Source organism: Hemibagrus wyckioides, linkage group LG07 (genome assembly GCF_019097595.1).
Source record: "Hemibagrus wyckioides isolate EC202008001 linkage group LG07, SWU_Hwy_1.0, whole genome shotgun sequence".
Classification (NCBI taxonomy): Eukaryota; Metazoa; Chordata; class Actinopteri; order Siluriformes; family Bagridae; genus Hemibagrus; species Hemibagrus wyckioides.
The window spans coordinates 21,949,332-21,966,704 of NC_080716.1; the positions used below are offsets into that span (position 1 = coordinate 21,949,332).

Below are 17,373 nucleotides of genomic sequence, written 5' to 3' on the forward strand. Positions count from 1 at the left end.
TGATCATATATTTTCAAAGCTTTGAATAAATAAATCTCCACACTCTCTCCTATGGGAAAACGAGGATCAAACCTAAGCCACTGAAATTCTGCAACAGCCACACTACCCCTGCTGTATCCAGTGATATATTGATGTCTGTGGGGATAGAGGATAACCCATCTGGTATGATCTCACAGAAGAGCTACTGTAGCACAAATGGTTAAAAAAGTTAATGCTGGCTATAATAGCAAGGTGTCAAACACACAGTGCATCACAGTCTGCTGTGCATGGGGCTGCATAGCAGCAAACTGGTCAGATCTTCCATGATGACTTCTGTCCGCTGCTGAAAGTGTTTACAATAGTCTCATGAGCATCAGAACTGGACCATGGAGCTGAAGGTGAAGGTCTGGTCTGATAAATAACATTTTCTTTTGTGGCCGGGTAAGTTAATGTTGCTTACCTGAGAAAGAGATGGCAACAGGATGCATTATGGAAAGAAGGCAAGCTGGCAGAGGCGATGTTATGCTCTGGGCAATGTTCTGCTGGGATCCTGGCTTTCATGTGGATGTTAATTTGACACACACTACCTTCCTAAACATTGTTGTAGACCAAATACATGTCTTCATAGCAACAGTATTCCCTAATAGCAGTGGAGTCCTTCAGCAGGATAATGGTCCTGGTCACTGCAAACATTCAGGAATGGTTTTATGCTGCACTACAGTTTTAATCACCATGGCAACCACAGACAAAATAAAAAAATAAACAATACCTAAAAAGTAGAAACTTTCAGACCTCATACATGTAGAAATAAGGTTTTCTCCAAGAGAAGGTTTGCTTTAATAATGTCTCACTGAACTCGATATCACTTCACTACAAACAGATTAAAGTTACAGTGATTTACTGTCCCGCTCAGAATTTACCCGTTTATCATATAATGACATTTCAATTTTCATTTCAGTGTGGAGAATGTAGTAAATAAAACCACAGTGGGATCCAAATGTTTATGAACACATGGTTTGCTGCCTTTTACTACAGAAAAATAAAATAAAATGTGTAAACTGTATTTTTCCGGTTGGTTAATCCTTTTTCTTTGATCTCCTCAAGATGATTTTTCACAGCAGTCATACAACAGTCACGTGCATCAACATGAAACGTCAGAGCTGAAACGTGTCACTGACCAATCAGGTAGTGTTTTCATCATGAAGCATAAAGCACCCTCTGTCCTCCTACATTTTAGAAATTAGAAATTATTAGTAATAAATTAGAAACAGTGCTGTGAAAGAGGTTTTATGATGAACCCCGTCATTGCACCTTTCTACCTGCAGAATTTAGCGCAGATAGAGGATTCATTTCTTTCTTTCTTTTTTTAAGAAGCCTGAAATTTTTATTTCTAAATCAAATACGAATTTGATTGTATTTGTGTTTGATGAAGTTTTGTTTCATTTTATCTAAACAGACATCAGCAGCTGAACTTCATACATTTTACTGATGTTATTAAATTCTGTAGTAAAACTCATAATGTCATATCATAAAAAACCCCAAAAAAGACTGTAGGATTACAATTAAAACCAGGTGTTAAAATAATCTGTACAGCACTTTTAATGGAATGTGTATTTCTACAATTAACCAAAAAAGTCATTTTAAGTACATTTCTTTTTATTCTCAACATTTAATAGATGGCTAAATTTGTGAGGTGAAAATTCATTCAGTGTTAAATAGAGGAGAGATGATCAGTGGTGCTGAATTTTTACCTCCATCAAAACCTGGATAGAAGAAAGGATAGAGTTTCTCAGTGAAAGACTGACCAGTGAAAGAGTAGATATGAGATCTGGACTTCACATTATAAAAGAAGACCAGACCCTCCTCATAATCCACAAACACCCCCACCTTCTCCACCTTCTCTCTCAGTGTGAGGGGGACAGCAAGAGCCTTATACTGATTCTCATTCCACAGACCCACAGTCCAGAATCCATTCTGAGGAGTCCATGGACTCCACCTCTTTCTGTTAATGTTTTCTCTCACAACTCCTAATGTCCAGTAAGTTTTCCCTCTGACCTGCACCTCATAATAAAATCTCCCTGAAGAGAAACTCTGCTTTCCCAGAACACAGAAACTTGTATTAAACCTCTCTGTTGTTTCAGGGAGATTCTGTCGTGGGCCTCCATATGTCACTTGTTTTCCATCAGCAGACAGGATGAGATATGGATGAGCTGTACCAGGATCCAGAGTCACATCCACTGAGAGAAACACACAGTGTGTGATATGAGTAGGCAGGTAAAAATGAAACAAACTTGTACATTTTATAATAGGAGTCTGTCAAAGATAAGAAATATGAAATGTTTTCCTTCTGAAATTTTAGTGATTTATTTGACTTTGTACAGCAATTTTTGTTTTTCAGGAAATACATAGAAAGAGTCACAGAACATGAGTAATAAAAATATTGAGGAAAAACTGATGACCATAAAAGTTCAGCAAGTGCCTCTAGTGATAAATATCTAAAGTCAGTGATTGAGAGAAACTCTATGTTTTTAAATTATTTTTAACTGTATGATTATAAATCTCTTCTTTGTCCAGCAAAACAACAACATTCAGCTCTGATAGATAAAGAGTTTTATACTCATCACTTTTACTCATACAGGGTGTAACAAATCAGTCTTTCAGAATAATTCATTATTTCCACACAATGTTTTATTAACATCTAGAATCTTTCATCTTTACAAGTGAAGCTGAATTCAATCAAATCATAAAACTGAACAGTGAAGGGGAAAAAAACGTGATTTACTGAAATCATGGAATTTGTACTCAAACCTTGTACACAAAATGGTACAACGCTTCAGGCTCGATTGCTTTTGCCCAGCCCGGAATTTCCCGGACCATAAACCTGACCTTTTTTTGTGCTGAATTTGAGATCTGAAATGTTTCTGAATATCTGAAAACTGAAATATTGAATCTGAATTTGTGATTACTAAAAATAAATTGAAATATTGATTCATTATTATTTTTGAAAATATGAAATATATGGTTCATCACACACATACACACACACACACACACTCTCTCTCTCTCTCTCTCTCTCTCTCTCTCTCTCTCTCTATCTCTCAGTTTAATCCAAACAGAGAAATCCAAAACAGTAAGACATAAGACAGGCATAAAATCCAAGAGCTTCTACCAGTTAGAAAAAATCATTTCTTTGTGTTTATGTAGCTTATCACACACACACACACACACACACATACACACACACATGCACGCATGTTTACCATATAAACAAATCTACATAAATACCAGTAAATAAAAGCTAAAACTGTAAATTCTTCCCATACTGTATTCTTTTGATCTCAAACCCAAATTATTTATGTCTCAGTTTTAATTTATTTTACTGATATAAGAACATCAGCTGTGTTTGGATTTTCTTAAATATATTTCATATAATTGTGATGTAAATGTTATTACTATAGACATCGAAAAGGACATACTCACTACTTCAGCTTGACCTTGTACGAGTTGTTGCTACTGCACAAGAACCCAAACGTATAATATGAATTTCCCTACTTGTGCTTCATGTGATTAGGCATGATTAATGGGATTGAATGGAGACAAATATGGAAAATGTCATGGTGAACAACTAAAGAATGTGGGCACATATTTCTTGACAGATAATTAAAGAAGAATCACATAAATGAATATTAAATTCTTATTATTAATTATTAGTTCCAAGAGTAATGTTTAACATGTTAAAACACTCAGTAAGAAAATATATTCTATGTATGGTACATATGAAATATGATTCCTTCCAATCGAGCATGTACATTTCTGTAATTGTAACAATTATTCGCAAAACATTGAGGGCCAGAGCTTTTCTATTGTTTACTTTGTGTTTTCATGACTGGGTGAACTAGGTGATTCCAAACAATACAGTCATTTATATCATGAGATTGAAAACTTGATAGCGCACAGCCTTTCTCTCAGCATCTAGCAACAAACAATATGGCATCATGATGTCACTGCACCAGCCAATGGAAGCATCAGATGTGTCTGGCCTATTCTTTTAGATGTCTATGATTTAAACTATGACCATGCTAGCTTACGGTGTGAAGTATTGTCAATTTGCTGCTGTAATGAGCCATTGTTTTCTATACCCGTGTTTGATCCAGTGTTTTGTTTTCCCGGTTTTTGTGTGATTTCGGACTTGTTTGCCCCTCGGTTTTTTTGGATTATTGTCTGTGTTCTGGTTTTGTCTCTGCCTCTTGTGTTGTATTTTACTCTAAGAATATGATACTATGGTAAAAGCACTCAAAAAGTATCAACAAATATCACGCATCACACAGATGTCTTTAGCATCTATACTAAACACACACACACACACACACACACACACAGTAGGGTTACTGATTAACTGTAATAAATGAAAATAATGTAAAGTAATAATGAAAAGGTAAAATTGTTCTTACCTGCATACTGTTTCTTCTTTACAAACTCTGTAAAAACATGTAACATGTAATTAAAACTATTTTTCCAAATAAAGTTAGATTAAACAAAATAGAACAAATAAAAAATTAATTAAAACATTTTTTTCATGATGATTGACGGACATCACCAAACTGTTGCATTTTTTTCTTTTTTTGATGCTTTCCATGCTTATAATGCAGTTTATTTCAGTTATTATTGGTTTTGGGTGTGAAATGGAAGAGAAATGCTGCTCAGTTTGGATAAGGATTGGTGACTGACTTGGCTTGATCTAAAACCTTTCAATTTTCCCTCTGATTAAGTCCATTGTTTTGCTGGCAGTGTGTTTTGGGACATTGTCCTGCTAAACGTTCCTCCCAGTATGACTGGGTGAATTTCTCTGGGTAAATTGGCAAGCAGAGAGTTACATCATTAATAAAAAATTAGTGAGCCTGTTGCAGAAGCAGCCATGCAAGCCCAAGCCATGACACAACCTCCACCATGTTTTGAATCATGTACAGATCCTTTCTTCTTTTCCATCACTTTGGTACCTGTTAGTCTTGATTCCAAAACATTTGTGGCTTATCTCTGTACTTCTTTGTAAATATATTTCTGCTATTGATCAGTGGATTGCGAAACTTTCACCTCTGCTCTGTGGAGGTTGTTTATGATGTCACTGAATGTTGTTTTGGGGGTTTTTCTTCACATTTCTCACAATGTTTCTGTCATCAGCTTCTGTTGATTTTATTGGCCTGGTCCATGTCTGGTTGTTATACCAGTACACCAGCAGTTTGTTTCTTTTTCAAATCCTTCCAAAAGTTGTAGTGGCTAAATCCAATGCTTCAGAGGTGAAACCCAGAGCTCAAATTAAGAGAAAACATTCAGTTCTGTGTGGTTAAAAAACATTTCAATCTTCAGTCTTATTTCAATCATTTTATCATAGGTTCAGACAAAAGGTGCAATTCTCTGAGTTATTTATCATATCTAGATGTACATGTCAGGAAAAGGAGGCTAAAATTCTGATCTGTTGTCACATGTTCATCTTTGATCTGTAACCAAAGTGTATAGCAAGACAGAACTGACCTTGTAGTACAGTAGATTTTGAGGAAACTATATATTCCAGTCACAGAAAATGTTTACAAACATCGGTGTAATTACCATATTCCACACCCTGTCTCTGCAATTCTGAAAAGAGAAAAATATTAATATTATAGATTCCACTTAGATACTTGTAGGATGCTGTTTAATACATTATACATTATATATATATATATATATATATATATATATATATATATATATATATATATATATATATATATATATAATGTATAATGTATTAAACAGCATCCTACAAGTATCTAAGTGGATATCTATATATATATATATATAGATTATATATAATCTATATATATATATATATATGAGCCCTTGTGTGTCATCTTTGCCAGTCATTGTTTGTTGTTTGTTTTGTACATGTTTCCATGTCTCTAGTGTTGTTGGTCCGTATGACGGATCGCTCATGTTTTGTTTTACGTTTTGTTTTAGCCTTGTCTTACTCTGTTAATAAGGCAGTGCTTCGTTTAATCCAGCACATGGGTCTGCCTTGCATGGAGTGCAGTTACCATGGAGATCCGGTTTGGGAACCCGGATGTTACAGTGTGTTTCTGCTCTACATTTTTTGTAAAAGTTTGGTGTTTTACACAGTTATTACAGTTATTACTCAGATTAATTAATTTCCCCTCCCACTGATATTACTGTATTTTTCAGTGTTGTTAAAATGATGCCTAAATTAGTTTTTCAAGTGGATGTGATTTGTTTCAGTAGTGACTTATTTGTATAAGCATTTATTTATGCTTTCACTACTTTTTACAACCACAACTAGAGTATTAAATCTGCATTTGGTGTCCTTAGATGATGACAATGGCTGTAGATTTAGACATGGGTTTTAGTTATTAATGTGGTAAATGTATCTGTTCATTAGATTAACAGTTAGCACTAAATAATTCAACACTATGATCATCTATAAAGATATTCTATCCCAATTATTTATTTGTATTTACTTCTAACCAAACACATGCACACATCTGGAAAATTTCAGTTGACAGTTAATACTGTCTTAAGCCCTTCAAAGACTTTTTGTGTAAATCCTACCTAACTATAGCAGTCTAAACCAGTGTTTTTCAACCTTTTATGGGGTATGGCACATTTGTACATTAAAAAATAACCCACGGCACACCACCAACCAAACATTTTACAAAATGACACACTGTAGCCTAACAAAGTATATAATGAATTTTTTTTTATTTTTGTTTATACTCTCTCTGTGTGAAACCTGGGCTCTCTCATTCACCACTGTGTTTTTTTTTGTTTTTGTTTGTTTTGTTCAAAGTTGCCTGTTTCTTAGTGTTTCCATTATTGCACCTCCTACTAATGCGGAAGAGTATTTCCATTACTCTGACAGTCACTACATGGCATGCACAGGCGTTCAACAATGATAAAATATTTGTAGTCACTAAATAATCATTTTTTGGACCAATTAAGTGTAACTGAAAAATTTACCATGGCACACCAGATGATTTCATATGGCACGCTTGTGTGCCTCGTCATAATGGTTGAAAATCACTGGCCTAAACAACCTGAAAAACTTACAAGATACCTTTATGATTACATTTATTTTAATTGTCTGTCTGTAGTTTGGAGTCTCTTGATTGTTTCATAGATGGTCTTTCTATAGATTGCTCAACTACATAATCAGAATGATCTTAAAAGCACAAAAATCTCACCTGTGTACTGATTCTCCCTCTGAATCTCTGAGGGTAAAAAGATTTGATGAAATTAATTTGATTTAAATTGCAAAATGTATAAAATGCTAGCTCACAGTTCATCACTTTAATCAAAGTAAGTTAAAATAGCAAAAGTAAAATATCAACTAAAATTTTACTTGTAAACTTTAGTCAGTGTTTACACTAAACACCTAAAACCGACATCCAACTCAGCAGTAAAGGTAAAGGTGCAGCTCATTCACCAACAGATTTCTCATAACCAGTCACTCCTGGTGAAGCCTCAGCATTAAAAGCAGTAGTATAACATGCAGTGCGGATGCCAGAAACTCATGCTTTTTACTCACTGTGCTTCAGACACTGTATAAAATAGTTAATATGTTCAGGTATAATTACCAGCTTCCAGCCTCTGTATCTGCTTCTCTGAAAATAGACAACATTAAAATGTTAATATTACAGTTATTACTTAGCTATAGTTGAAGAGCTGACAGTGAGGTGAGACAATGTGATCTAAGACATTTTCCAACCTGCATGCAATATTCTTCTTCAAAATAATGTAACCCACTAACTTGCATACAGGGGCAGTATTTACTCCCTTACTGAGTAAAAGTGAATATATGTATAATTATCACTAGATGGCATAAAATCATTCATTTGGCTGGCATGTGGGCTCCATAAATAAAAATCTGTATTAGACCAGAGTTCCAATAAAAAGGTATACAAATGGACTGACCATACAGTTCTGTGATCATTTAAGAAGTAGATAACAGTGGTGGGCCGTCAGGGCCAGCAAGGCCTTCTCTGCTGGCCTAAACAGTAGTTATCTGAATCACTGACTTGCATTTTAATATATTTAATAGCTTTTCTCTCAGTTGCGCTGCTTCCAGTAGAGTTTATTTATGATAAGAGTATTTAACCAATCATATTTCAGCCAGTGGCAGACACCATTGCCAGGGTGAAAGAAATCTGCCTTAAGGCCTTCAGAATCAATAGTGCAGGCGCCTGTAGCTTAAAATAAGTGGCAATGAAATTGTTACATTAACCCATCAGAGTTTGAGTTGGCATCACTGGGGCCATCTAGCAGGCATATGATTACGTCAGCAATTTCCTGTCCTTTGATTGGATAATTGGAGTAGTCAGAGGCAGCTAACCGCACAAGCTAAATAAAATATATATATTTTAACTCACACTGGCTGACAGAAGAGAAGAAATCAATTTGGTCGCAGACATCCTTGCAATTGCATTTTCAAGGCGGACCGTAATAAAATGGACTATTCCTCATAAAATACTGTAGCCTAATTTCTTTTTTACTTTGCTATTTAACAGTTGATTAGCATCTATTGCCGTGGCTTCATAATGATGGTATAGACACCAGTGTAGGCCTAGGTGTGAAATGCACGGCCCGCCACTGGTAAATGCTATTAGTATACCTCACAGAAGGCAGGTGAACACATTTTTGCCCCTTACTGTAGTATCTACCAGTTACAGGACATTCTTATGACTCCCAGACAAATCATTTTAATGATTTTAAGTGCTGAACAAATGTATATTTATTATAGTGTTATGAAGCACAATGTGTTCCTTCCGGAATTTTCAGTTTGTAAAAACATATATTTCAGATATCTCCATCAGTTAACTCATTATAATTATTAATCATTGTTCATCCACTTGAAGACAAATTTGGAAGAAGCTTGTCATAACTTTAAAAAGCATGGCTTTATAAAGTATTTATGCTATGCTTAGGAAAGTATTATAAAAGCACTATGCAGGTGGCCTTCAAATAGTCTTACCTTATCTTTCTATATTTTTTTACTAAAGTTTTTTTTTAATAAGATAAAATGATATAAACTTTTATGAAATTAATGCAAATTCATTCCTTTTTCCTGTTTCCTATTGTTTTGATATGAATAAAAATGTACAAGGGACCTTGTTGAACAAGTGTGCACAGCCCTAAAGTAATATATTGTTGAAGCATATTTTGATTTTGTTACACCACAAAAACTTTTTTGGGGTGTATTAATCTGGCACATTTTTTCTCTCTCATGATTGAACAGCATTCCCAATCCATCAAATTGTAAGGGCATCTCCCTTGCACAGCCCACATCAGGTCACTCACAGAAATGTAGTTGATTCAGGTCTGGGCTCTGTAATCTAGCCATGGGGGTTACAATCCAGTGACTTCTGTGCCGGTCACAAGCCGGATAAATAGAGAGGGTTGCATCAGGAAGGGCATCCGGTGTAAAACATTGCCAAATCTAATCATGCAAATCGTCAGTACTCTGAAATTCATACTGGATCAGTCGAGGCCTGGGATAACAACAACCGCCATCAGTGCCGTTGACCTACCGGCGCCAGTGGAAATTGGGCTACTGTTGGTCGAAGAAGTGGAGGAGGTAATATGACAGGGAAAGGACAGAAGCTGGCTGATATGATGGAAAGAAGGAATGTCGATATATTGTGTGTACAGGAGACCAGGTGGAAGGGTAGCAAGGCTCATAGAATAGGAGCAGGATTCAAGCTGTTTCATTATGGTGTGGATAGTAAGAGAAATGGGGTAGGTGTGGTCCTGAAGGAGAGGTTTGTGAGGAATGTTGTGGAGGTGAAGAGAGTGTCAGACAGGGTGATGAGTCTGAAGTTAGAGATTGAAGGGGTGATGTTGAATGTTGTTAGTGGTTATGCCCCACAGGTAGGTTGTGAGTTAGAGGAGAAACAGAGATTCTGGAGTGAATTAGATGAGGTGATAGAGAGTATTCCCATGGTTGAGTGAGTGATGATAGGATCAGATTTTAATGAACATGTTGGTGAGGGGAACACAGGTGATGAGGAGGTGATGGGCAAGTTTGGAGTTAAGGAAAGGAACCTTGAAGGACAGATGGTAGTGGACTTTGCTAAGGAGGAAAGAAGATAAGGAGACTTGGTGGTGGAATGAGGAAGTTCAGGATAGTATTCAGAGGAAGAGGTTAGCCAAGAAGAAGTGGGACATGGACAGGACTGAAAAGAATAGACAGGAATGGAAGGAGTTACAATGCAGAGTGAAGAGGGAGGTGTCTAAGGCTGAAGAGGATGAAAAGTGGAAAGGCAGTTGGTCCTGATAACATCCTGGTGGAAGTCTGGAAGTGTCTAAGAATGTCAGTAGTGGAATTTTTAACTAGTTTGTTTAGCAGGGTTTTAGAGAGTAAGAAGATGCATGAGGACGTGCAAAGTTGGCGCAACTATAGGGGGATAAAGTTGATAAGCCATACAATGAAGCTACGGGAAAGAGTAGTGGAAGTTAGTGAAAGAAGGTAGTGGAAATTTCTGAGCAGCAGTATGGCTTCATGCCCAGAAAGAACACAAACAATGCCATTTCTGCTCTGAGAATTTTGATGGAGAAGTATAGGGATGGTCAGAGAGAGTTGCACTGTGTTTGTAGACTTGGAGAAAGCGTATGACAGGGTGCCAAGAGAAGATCTGTGGTACTGTATGAGGAAGTCAGGAGTAGTAGAGAAGTATGTCAGAGTGGTGCAGGACATGTATGAGAGGAGCAGGACAGTGGTGAGGTGTGCTGTAGGTCAGACAGAGGAGTTCAAAGTGGAGGTGGGACTGCATCAGGGATCAGCTCTGAGCCCCTTCCTGTTTGCTATGGTGATGGACCAGTTGTCAGAAGAGGTACTGTAAGACAGAAGTCTCCTTGGACAATGATGATTGCAGATGACATTGTGATCTGTAGTGAGAGCAGGGAGCAGGTGGAGAAAAACCTGGAGAGGTAGAGGTTTGCGCTGAAGAGAAGAGGAATGAAAGTCAGTCATAGTAAGACTGAGTACATGTGTGTGAATGAAAAGGAGGGAAGTGGAACAGTAAGATTACAGGGTGAAGAGGTGAAGAAGGTACAGGAGTTTAACTACAGGTGCAGGCAGGTTGGAATGGGTGGAGAAAGGTGTCGGGAGTTCTGTGTGATAGAAAAATTTCAGCGAGAATCAAGGGGAAGGTGAGACAGTGAAAAGACAGATACCGGCCATGCTGTATGGTTTAGAGACAGTGTCACTGAGGAAGAGACAGGAGTCAGAGCTGGAGTTAGCAGAGCTGAAGATGTTGAGGTTCTCTTTGGGAGTGACAAGGTTGGACAAGATTAAGAATGAGTACATTAGAGAGGCAGCTCATGTTGGACGTTTGGGGAACAAAGTTAGGGAGGCCAAATTAAGATAGTTTGGACATGTTCAGATAAGGGAGAGTGAGTATATTGGTAGGAGAATGTTGGACATGGAGCTGCCAGGCAAGAGGCAAAGAGGAAGGCCAAAGAGGAGGTATATGGATGTAATAAATGAGGATATGAAGCTAGTGGGTGCAAGTGTTGAGGATGCAGAAGATGGGGATAGTCTATCTATACTGTACATTTTCCTGTTCTTTGTGATGTGAACTGAGAAGATGTGAAAAAAATCCTGAAGAATCAGCAGATCTTTATTTTGGGGTATATCACTTTTGAACATGAGCTTAATGTGATTGGTTCATTCTGAAGACATTTATATTAGGTTTCGCACACTTTTCACTTTTTATACTGTTATATACTTGGCCCTATGATTATTTACACTGTAATATGTTCTCATCTCAATGAAACTTGTTAAAACTGCAGAACTGTTTCACCAACTTAGATATATAACATGCAAAGATATATCTACGATATAAAGATACACTGGGCTCCTGACTAAAGATGGCTGTGTTGTAAAATCTGCATTATAACTTATTCCAATGGTGTTATTAAAGAAAATTATTTAAATTGTACCTTTCTTGGGACAGACAACTGCAGTTACTATCAATCCAACAGCTATAAGACATGCTGAGACTGAAATCCCGACAATCCACTTCCAAGCGTGAAAGACTTTACCTAAAATGAAACCACATTTACCAGATCACAAATATTTTAAAGAAACCATTCAATTCATTTATAGGTATAAACCATACTTTTACACAGAACAGTGTTGCAGTATTGCCAATAGATAAAAATAATAAGTTCAAATGTATAAATATTAAGTGTTTTTCATGCTCATGTGTCATTATATTTAACCTTAATCTGTAATGATTCCTGTAGAATGTAACAGTCTAACCTAAGTGTAAAACACTTACTATTGATGATAACCTCTGTCTCCATCATGTGATGTTTTTGCTGAAGTCTGCAGTAAAACCTGTTGGAGTTGCTATAATCATAAACAGTGATGCGGTGTTTAACGCTGAAGCCCTCAGTGTCTCTGTGTATCTGTGTATCTTCAGCAGGCAGAGTGACTCCTTCTCTGTCCAGCCACAGAACCTCAGGTTCAGGGTTCCAGCCTCTGGATTCACACACTAGATTAATCCCTCCTAAATTATCATTACTCTCTATCCTGATCACTGGCTTGCTTCCCTGAGCTGCAATCAATAAACAAAAAAAATGATAATAATAACAACAAAAGCTTTTAATAATATAAACAAACAGTAATAAACATCCATAATTAAACAATTATTATTATTATTATTATTATTATTATTATTATTATTATTATTATTATTATTATTGTTATTATTATTAATAATATTAAGGTTCATCAACACAATATACTGAAAACAATACTTGCCAAAAATTAGTTTTTGTGATTTGCCAAAAGAGGCATCTGAAACTGGTTGTTTGTCCTAAACCTATTGAATGCAGCTACATTTCTACGTTCTTTTTTATAGTGATCAACTTCCTTTAGCATTTTGTTAAACGCATTAGAATACAGTAACAATATTTATTGCAGATTACATTATAAATCTACTTTTATTATAATGATCAACTATGGCATTTGTGTTAGGCATGTAATTTTTAGTTAAACAAACAAAGGACTGAATTGAAACAATTATTACCATTTATTGCCAGTTTTTCTAGCTGCTTCTTTGTGAAAAAAAATGAATGTTCATTAAAGTGCTTATTAAAAAAAAATAAAAATAAAAAAATAAATAAAAGATGCAAGATGCAGTCGTGTCAAAATGGACAAAATCTCAAGAAAATGTTTCCAACATCTGTATAAATCTTAAATGCAGAAACTGATTTTACCCTCAACAATGACTTTCACAGTGATGTCATCGGACCGGGATTTGTCCTCAACAAGACACTTATATTCTCCCTCATCAGAGACTCTGAGAGCTGAGAGTTTGAGTGAAACGTTGCCTTTCTGTAGCTCCTCTTTAAACAATGATGTCCTTCCTCTGTAGGACTGTGCCTGATCTTCATTTATGCTTTTATTATCCCTAAAGAGATGCACTAATGAGTCTTCTACATATAGTTTGAACCACTCCACTGTCATGCCCATAGCACTGGTGTTGGGTTTGATAAAACATGGCAGAATCAGATCTTCACCAGCTACAGCAACAAGAGGTTCTTCTGGACCACCCACCTGTAAATGCTCTGTATTGTGGGGAAAAAAAGATCAGATTGGCCTTATTTATTTGTATACCTTATTTTTGAGCATCTTTACAAGTGTTCAAGTTCATAATTGTTTTTACAGACCAACACTTGCTTTTCTCAGAAGACGCTGTAAACAAAGCCATCATAATAACCGAAATATGTGCCGTGGCACGTAACAATAATCTATAATATTTATGTATTAAAAACATTTAAGGGCACATTAAAGGAATACAGAATATTCATGGAAAACATTAACGTTAAATATATGTCAGTAGTTTCCAACAGACACTTATCAGAGTCACATTCTTCTGGTGATGGAATGCTGTTCTATTAGCTATATAGGCTTTTAAATAGTACAAACAACATCACTCAATAAACATATGAAGTAAATTGTTGACTGTGGTATTTTTAATAGTAAAGATGTAAATCGACAAATGAAGTTAGTAAAATATATTTGTTTACAAACGTTTACAAAAAATTATCATTGTAACTCCTCGTGATTGTGTTGCATAGTATAACACTACTACAATATACACTCACTGTACACTTTAACAGGATCAATTGTATACCTGCTAATGAAGTTATCCAATTAGCCAATCATGTGTCAATGGTACAATGCATAACATCATGCAGGTACAAATGAAGAGCTGCAGTTAATGTTTACATCAAACATTATATTGGGGAAAATGTGATCTCTGTGATTTGAACTCATTTGGTTGATGGTGTCAGATGGACCAAAAAAGAAGACAAGTACAGGAAAAAGATGATGTATAAGAGCATTATTTTACTCAATACTAAAACAACTGTTAAAATGTAACAAAAATAATTAAAGTAAATAAAATGCTCCGCCAAGTAGTTATGCTGCCTTCACATGCTATGGGAATTCATACGTATGAATTTCCCCACTAGGAAGTGTAGTGTATTGTCTGGCTGTCTCACCTGTTTAAGTGTTAGTGCTTGGTGTTTTGGTCATATTCATTTATGTACATGAGCAACAAAATTCCCTTATCCTTAGCAAGATAACGGATTAATATGTGTTTTGTTGTCAAAAGTTAAAAAAAATGAGAAGAAATTATGTATGAATAAAGCTGATGTTATGCATGTTTAAATGTGCTTTATGACAACAAAGTGTTTACACATGATACTTGTATTGCCACTTCAGAAATGAGAAGCAGACTAGCTATATAATACTGGAAGGCAGCTTTATATAACGTGTCATTTTGAAACATTTCTGTTTTTTATAGTTTATGCTGTGTTTTCAGCTTATTGCAGTGCTTCTGATGTTTTCTCATATAGCTGCGTGTTTCTACATGCAGTCGATGTGTGCAGCATGCCAAAGAATTTGCAGCTATACTGTTTCTGAGCCTCTGTGGGCATGCTGCCGGTTTAATGTTTCTGTTTAATGCATTTCTATGTGGTTTGTGATTAGCAGCATGTTGGCAACTGCTGGCCACTGTAATTTTCAAAAAGAGGAAATTATATATATATATATATAAAAATTATCTTGAAAAAGTTATCTTGTGTCACTACAGAAATCAGGTTTCTCAGAAACAGATTTTATAACTCCACTAAACGTACAATGGAGGGTACAAACATCACTTTTGTGATAAAACAAGCTTAGAATTCACAGTGAATAGCAATACACAAACACACACACACAAATGCACACACACACAGTTTTCATACCTGATCGAGATTCGATAAAGCTGAAAAGAATCAGAGTCACACACCAAAGCATAATCCCTGAAAGACAGTTTATCGTCATTGCTTCAGTCTTTTTCACAAGATAAATAATACCTTACGAATTACACTAGGTGAACTATATATACTAGTTCACACATTATTTATACCAAAAACTCAAAATACTCACTCATTTTTCGGTTTATATTTTTCTTAGTAAGATGATGCTAAAAGCCTCTTTGTCTAAGTAACCACCTTTAATTTTATTTTGTAACCAGTGATACCTTATCTTTAGTAACACTTCTTTTTTTCAACAGAAGCTTCCTCTTTGTAGCTAAGAAAGAGGAACTTTGCTGCACAATGAATTGTTCCAAATATATTTTATTTGTTATCTGTACCAATAAGTACAAAATTTTCAAACATGATTAAAATTTAAGGCCAACTGTTTAATGTGGTTAAAAAAAACCTGTTTGAAAAATTTTGTTATGGTTCAGAAAAGAGGAGCTCGATGTGACTTATTGCTGATGGATGGATGGCTTATGAATGATATTAATCAGACATTGTGTAATTTTTAATAAATGTTTTTTTTATTTTTTATATATATATATATATAGATAGATAGATAGATAGATAGATAGATAGATAGATAGATAGATAGATAGATAGATAGATAGATAGATAGATAGATAGATAGATAGATATACCCCAAGGGGTATGAATAATTTATATATATATATATATAGATTCTCTTTTGAGCCTGTTCTTTTTGTAAAAGTGCACGTGGTTTCACAGTAACTATAACCAATTTAATCAGTTTAGGTGTCACCATGTCACCATGGCCAAGAAAAAAGAACTCAGTCATGATCTTCGTATGCGTGTTGTCAATGCCCATAGTGGAGGCAAAAGCTACAAGGCAATTTCGAAAGAACTGGATGTCCCTGTATCAACCATACAGAGTATCATGAAGAAGTTCAAGATGTTCAACACTGTCAAAAACCTGGATGGGCGTGGCAGGAAGCACAAAGTATCCTCTAGAGTCTCTAGAAAGATCTACCATGATGCAAACAACAACCCCAGTATCACCACCAAAGCTCTTATAGGCACCCTCAACCAAGCAGGGGAGACGGTATCAAGATCCACCGTTCAGCAAATTCTGCATCGAGGTGGTCTCCATGGACATCACTCTAGAAAGGCACCACCCAGAGACACCAGGATGTGACACAGACACATTACTAACATTGCTGTTGTATTTTAATTCTAAACCAGTTATTCTAGAGAAACCAATTATAGGGAGTATCAGTGAAATCTGTTTCTCCTGTATTCTTAAACATTAAAGCATATGGATGAAAATTGTAGAGTTCATGAAGAGTCAGTGATTATCAGCAAAGCCATATCAGGTGTAATATACTGTAATAATATGAAGAAACCCTCCTTTCCACCAGTACCAGGTAACCCAGTTCTCTCTGTGGTTTAATGTGAAAGAATGAAGTACAGATGAAACTTGCCGAATCAAACTGTGATGTATATACATCTGTACCAAAACAGTAGGATGTAAATGCAATGATTTTCCAAAATACTCACGGTAACCACTTTTTTTGAGTTCACTTCTTCTCAGAGTAAAGTCTAGACTCTAGAATGTAGCTTAGCTCAGTAACCTAAAATAATAACACAGACTACTTACATACTGTGATAACTCTCTGATCTGATCAGATATCTGACTCTGATAACAAAACTTTCTGTGCTTATTTAAGTATTTAAGTATTTTACAGGCAACCTGAAATTCACCTTACACTGATAAATACAAAATAAAGAAACTAACACACATTGAGCATAGACAAGATACTCAAAGTAGCAACAGGAGAAAACCTCATGATTTCTCACATGAACACTAATGGAGAAACAGGGGAACTGAACCACTAGAAGACCAGAACCAAAACAATACTCTGACATTTCATTTTGTACTATCATGAACTGCTGTGGCTTGGGTTTGATTCCATAGCAGGAATATAACCCAGCCACTGAGGGGATTATTGCCAGTCCCAAGCCCAGAAAAAATGGGAGGAGGGCATCGAGTATAAAACCTGTACCATA

General features: G+C 35.8%; 1 protein-coding gene across 1 annotated transcript; it reads right to left on the reverse strand.

Moving 5' to 3' along the window:
• Nucleotides 1-1,660: 1,660 nt before the first annotated feature.
• LOC131355810 (butyrophilin subfamily 1 member A1-like) lies at nt 1,661-15,553 on the reverse strand. Its single transcript, XM_058394317.1, has 9 exons — nt 15,473-15,553; nt 15,289-15,345; nt 13,252-13,602; nt 12,309-12,587; nt 11,968-12,069; nt 7,212-7,244; nt 5,584-5,610; nt 4,431-4,457; nt 1,661-2,216 (listed from the first exon to the last, which is right to left on the reverse strand). Exons 1-9 carry the CDS (start codon nt 15,474-15,476, stop codon nt 1,681-1,683), a joined length of 1,416 nt encoding a protein of 471 aa, XP_058250300.1. The 5' UTR covers nt 15,477-15,553; the 3' UTR covers nt 1,661-1,680.
• Nucleotides 15,554-17,373: the final 1,820 nt, after the last annotated feature.

What these genes read in the sequence shown, in the direction of transcription:
- LOC131355810 (XM_058394317.1), bottom strand. An exon ending in CTTTATCGAATCTCGATCAG is followed by an intron (nt 13,603 to 15,288) that starts GTATGAAAACTG and finishes CCCACAATACAG; the next exon opens with AGCATTTACAGGTGGGTGGT. An exon ending in GAGACAGGGTGTGGAATATG is followed by an intron (nt 4,458 to 5,583) that starts GTAATTACACCG and finishes ATGTTTTTACAG; the next exon opens with AGTTTGTAAAGAAGAAACAG.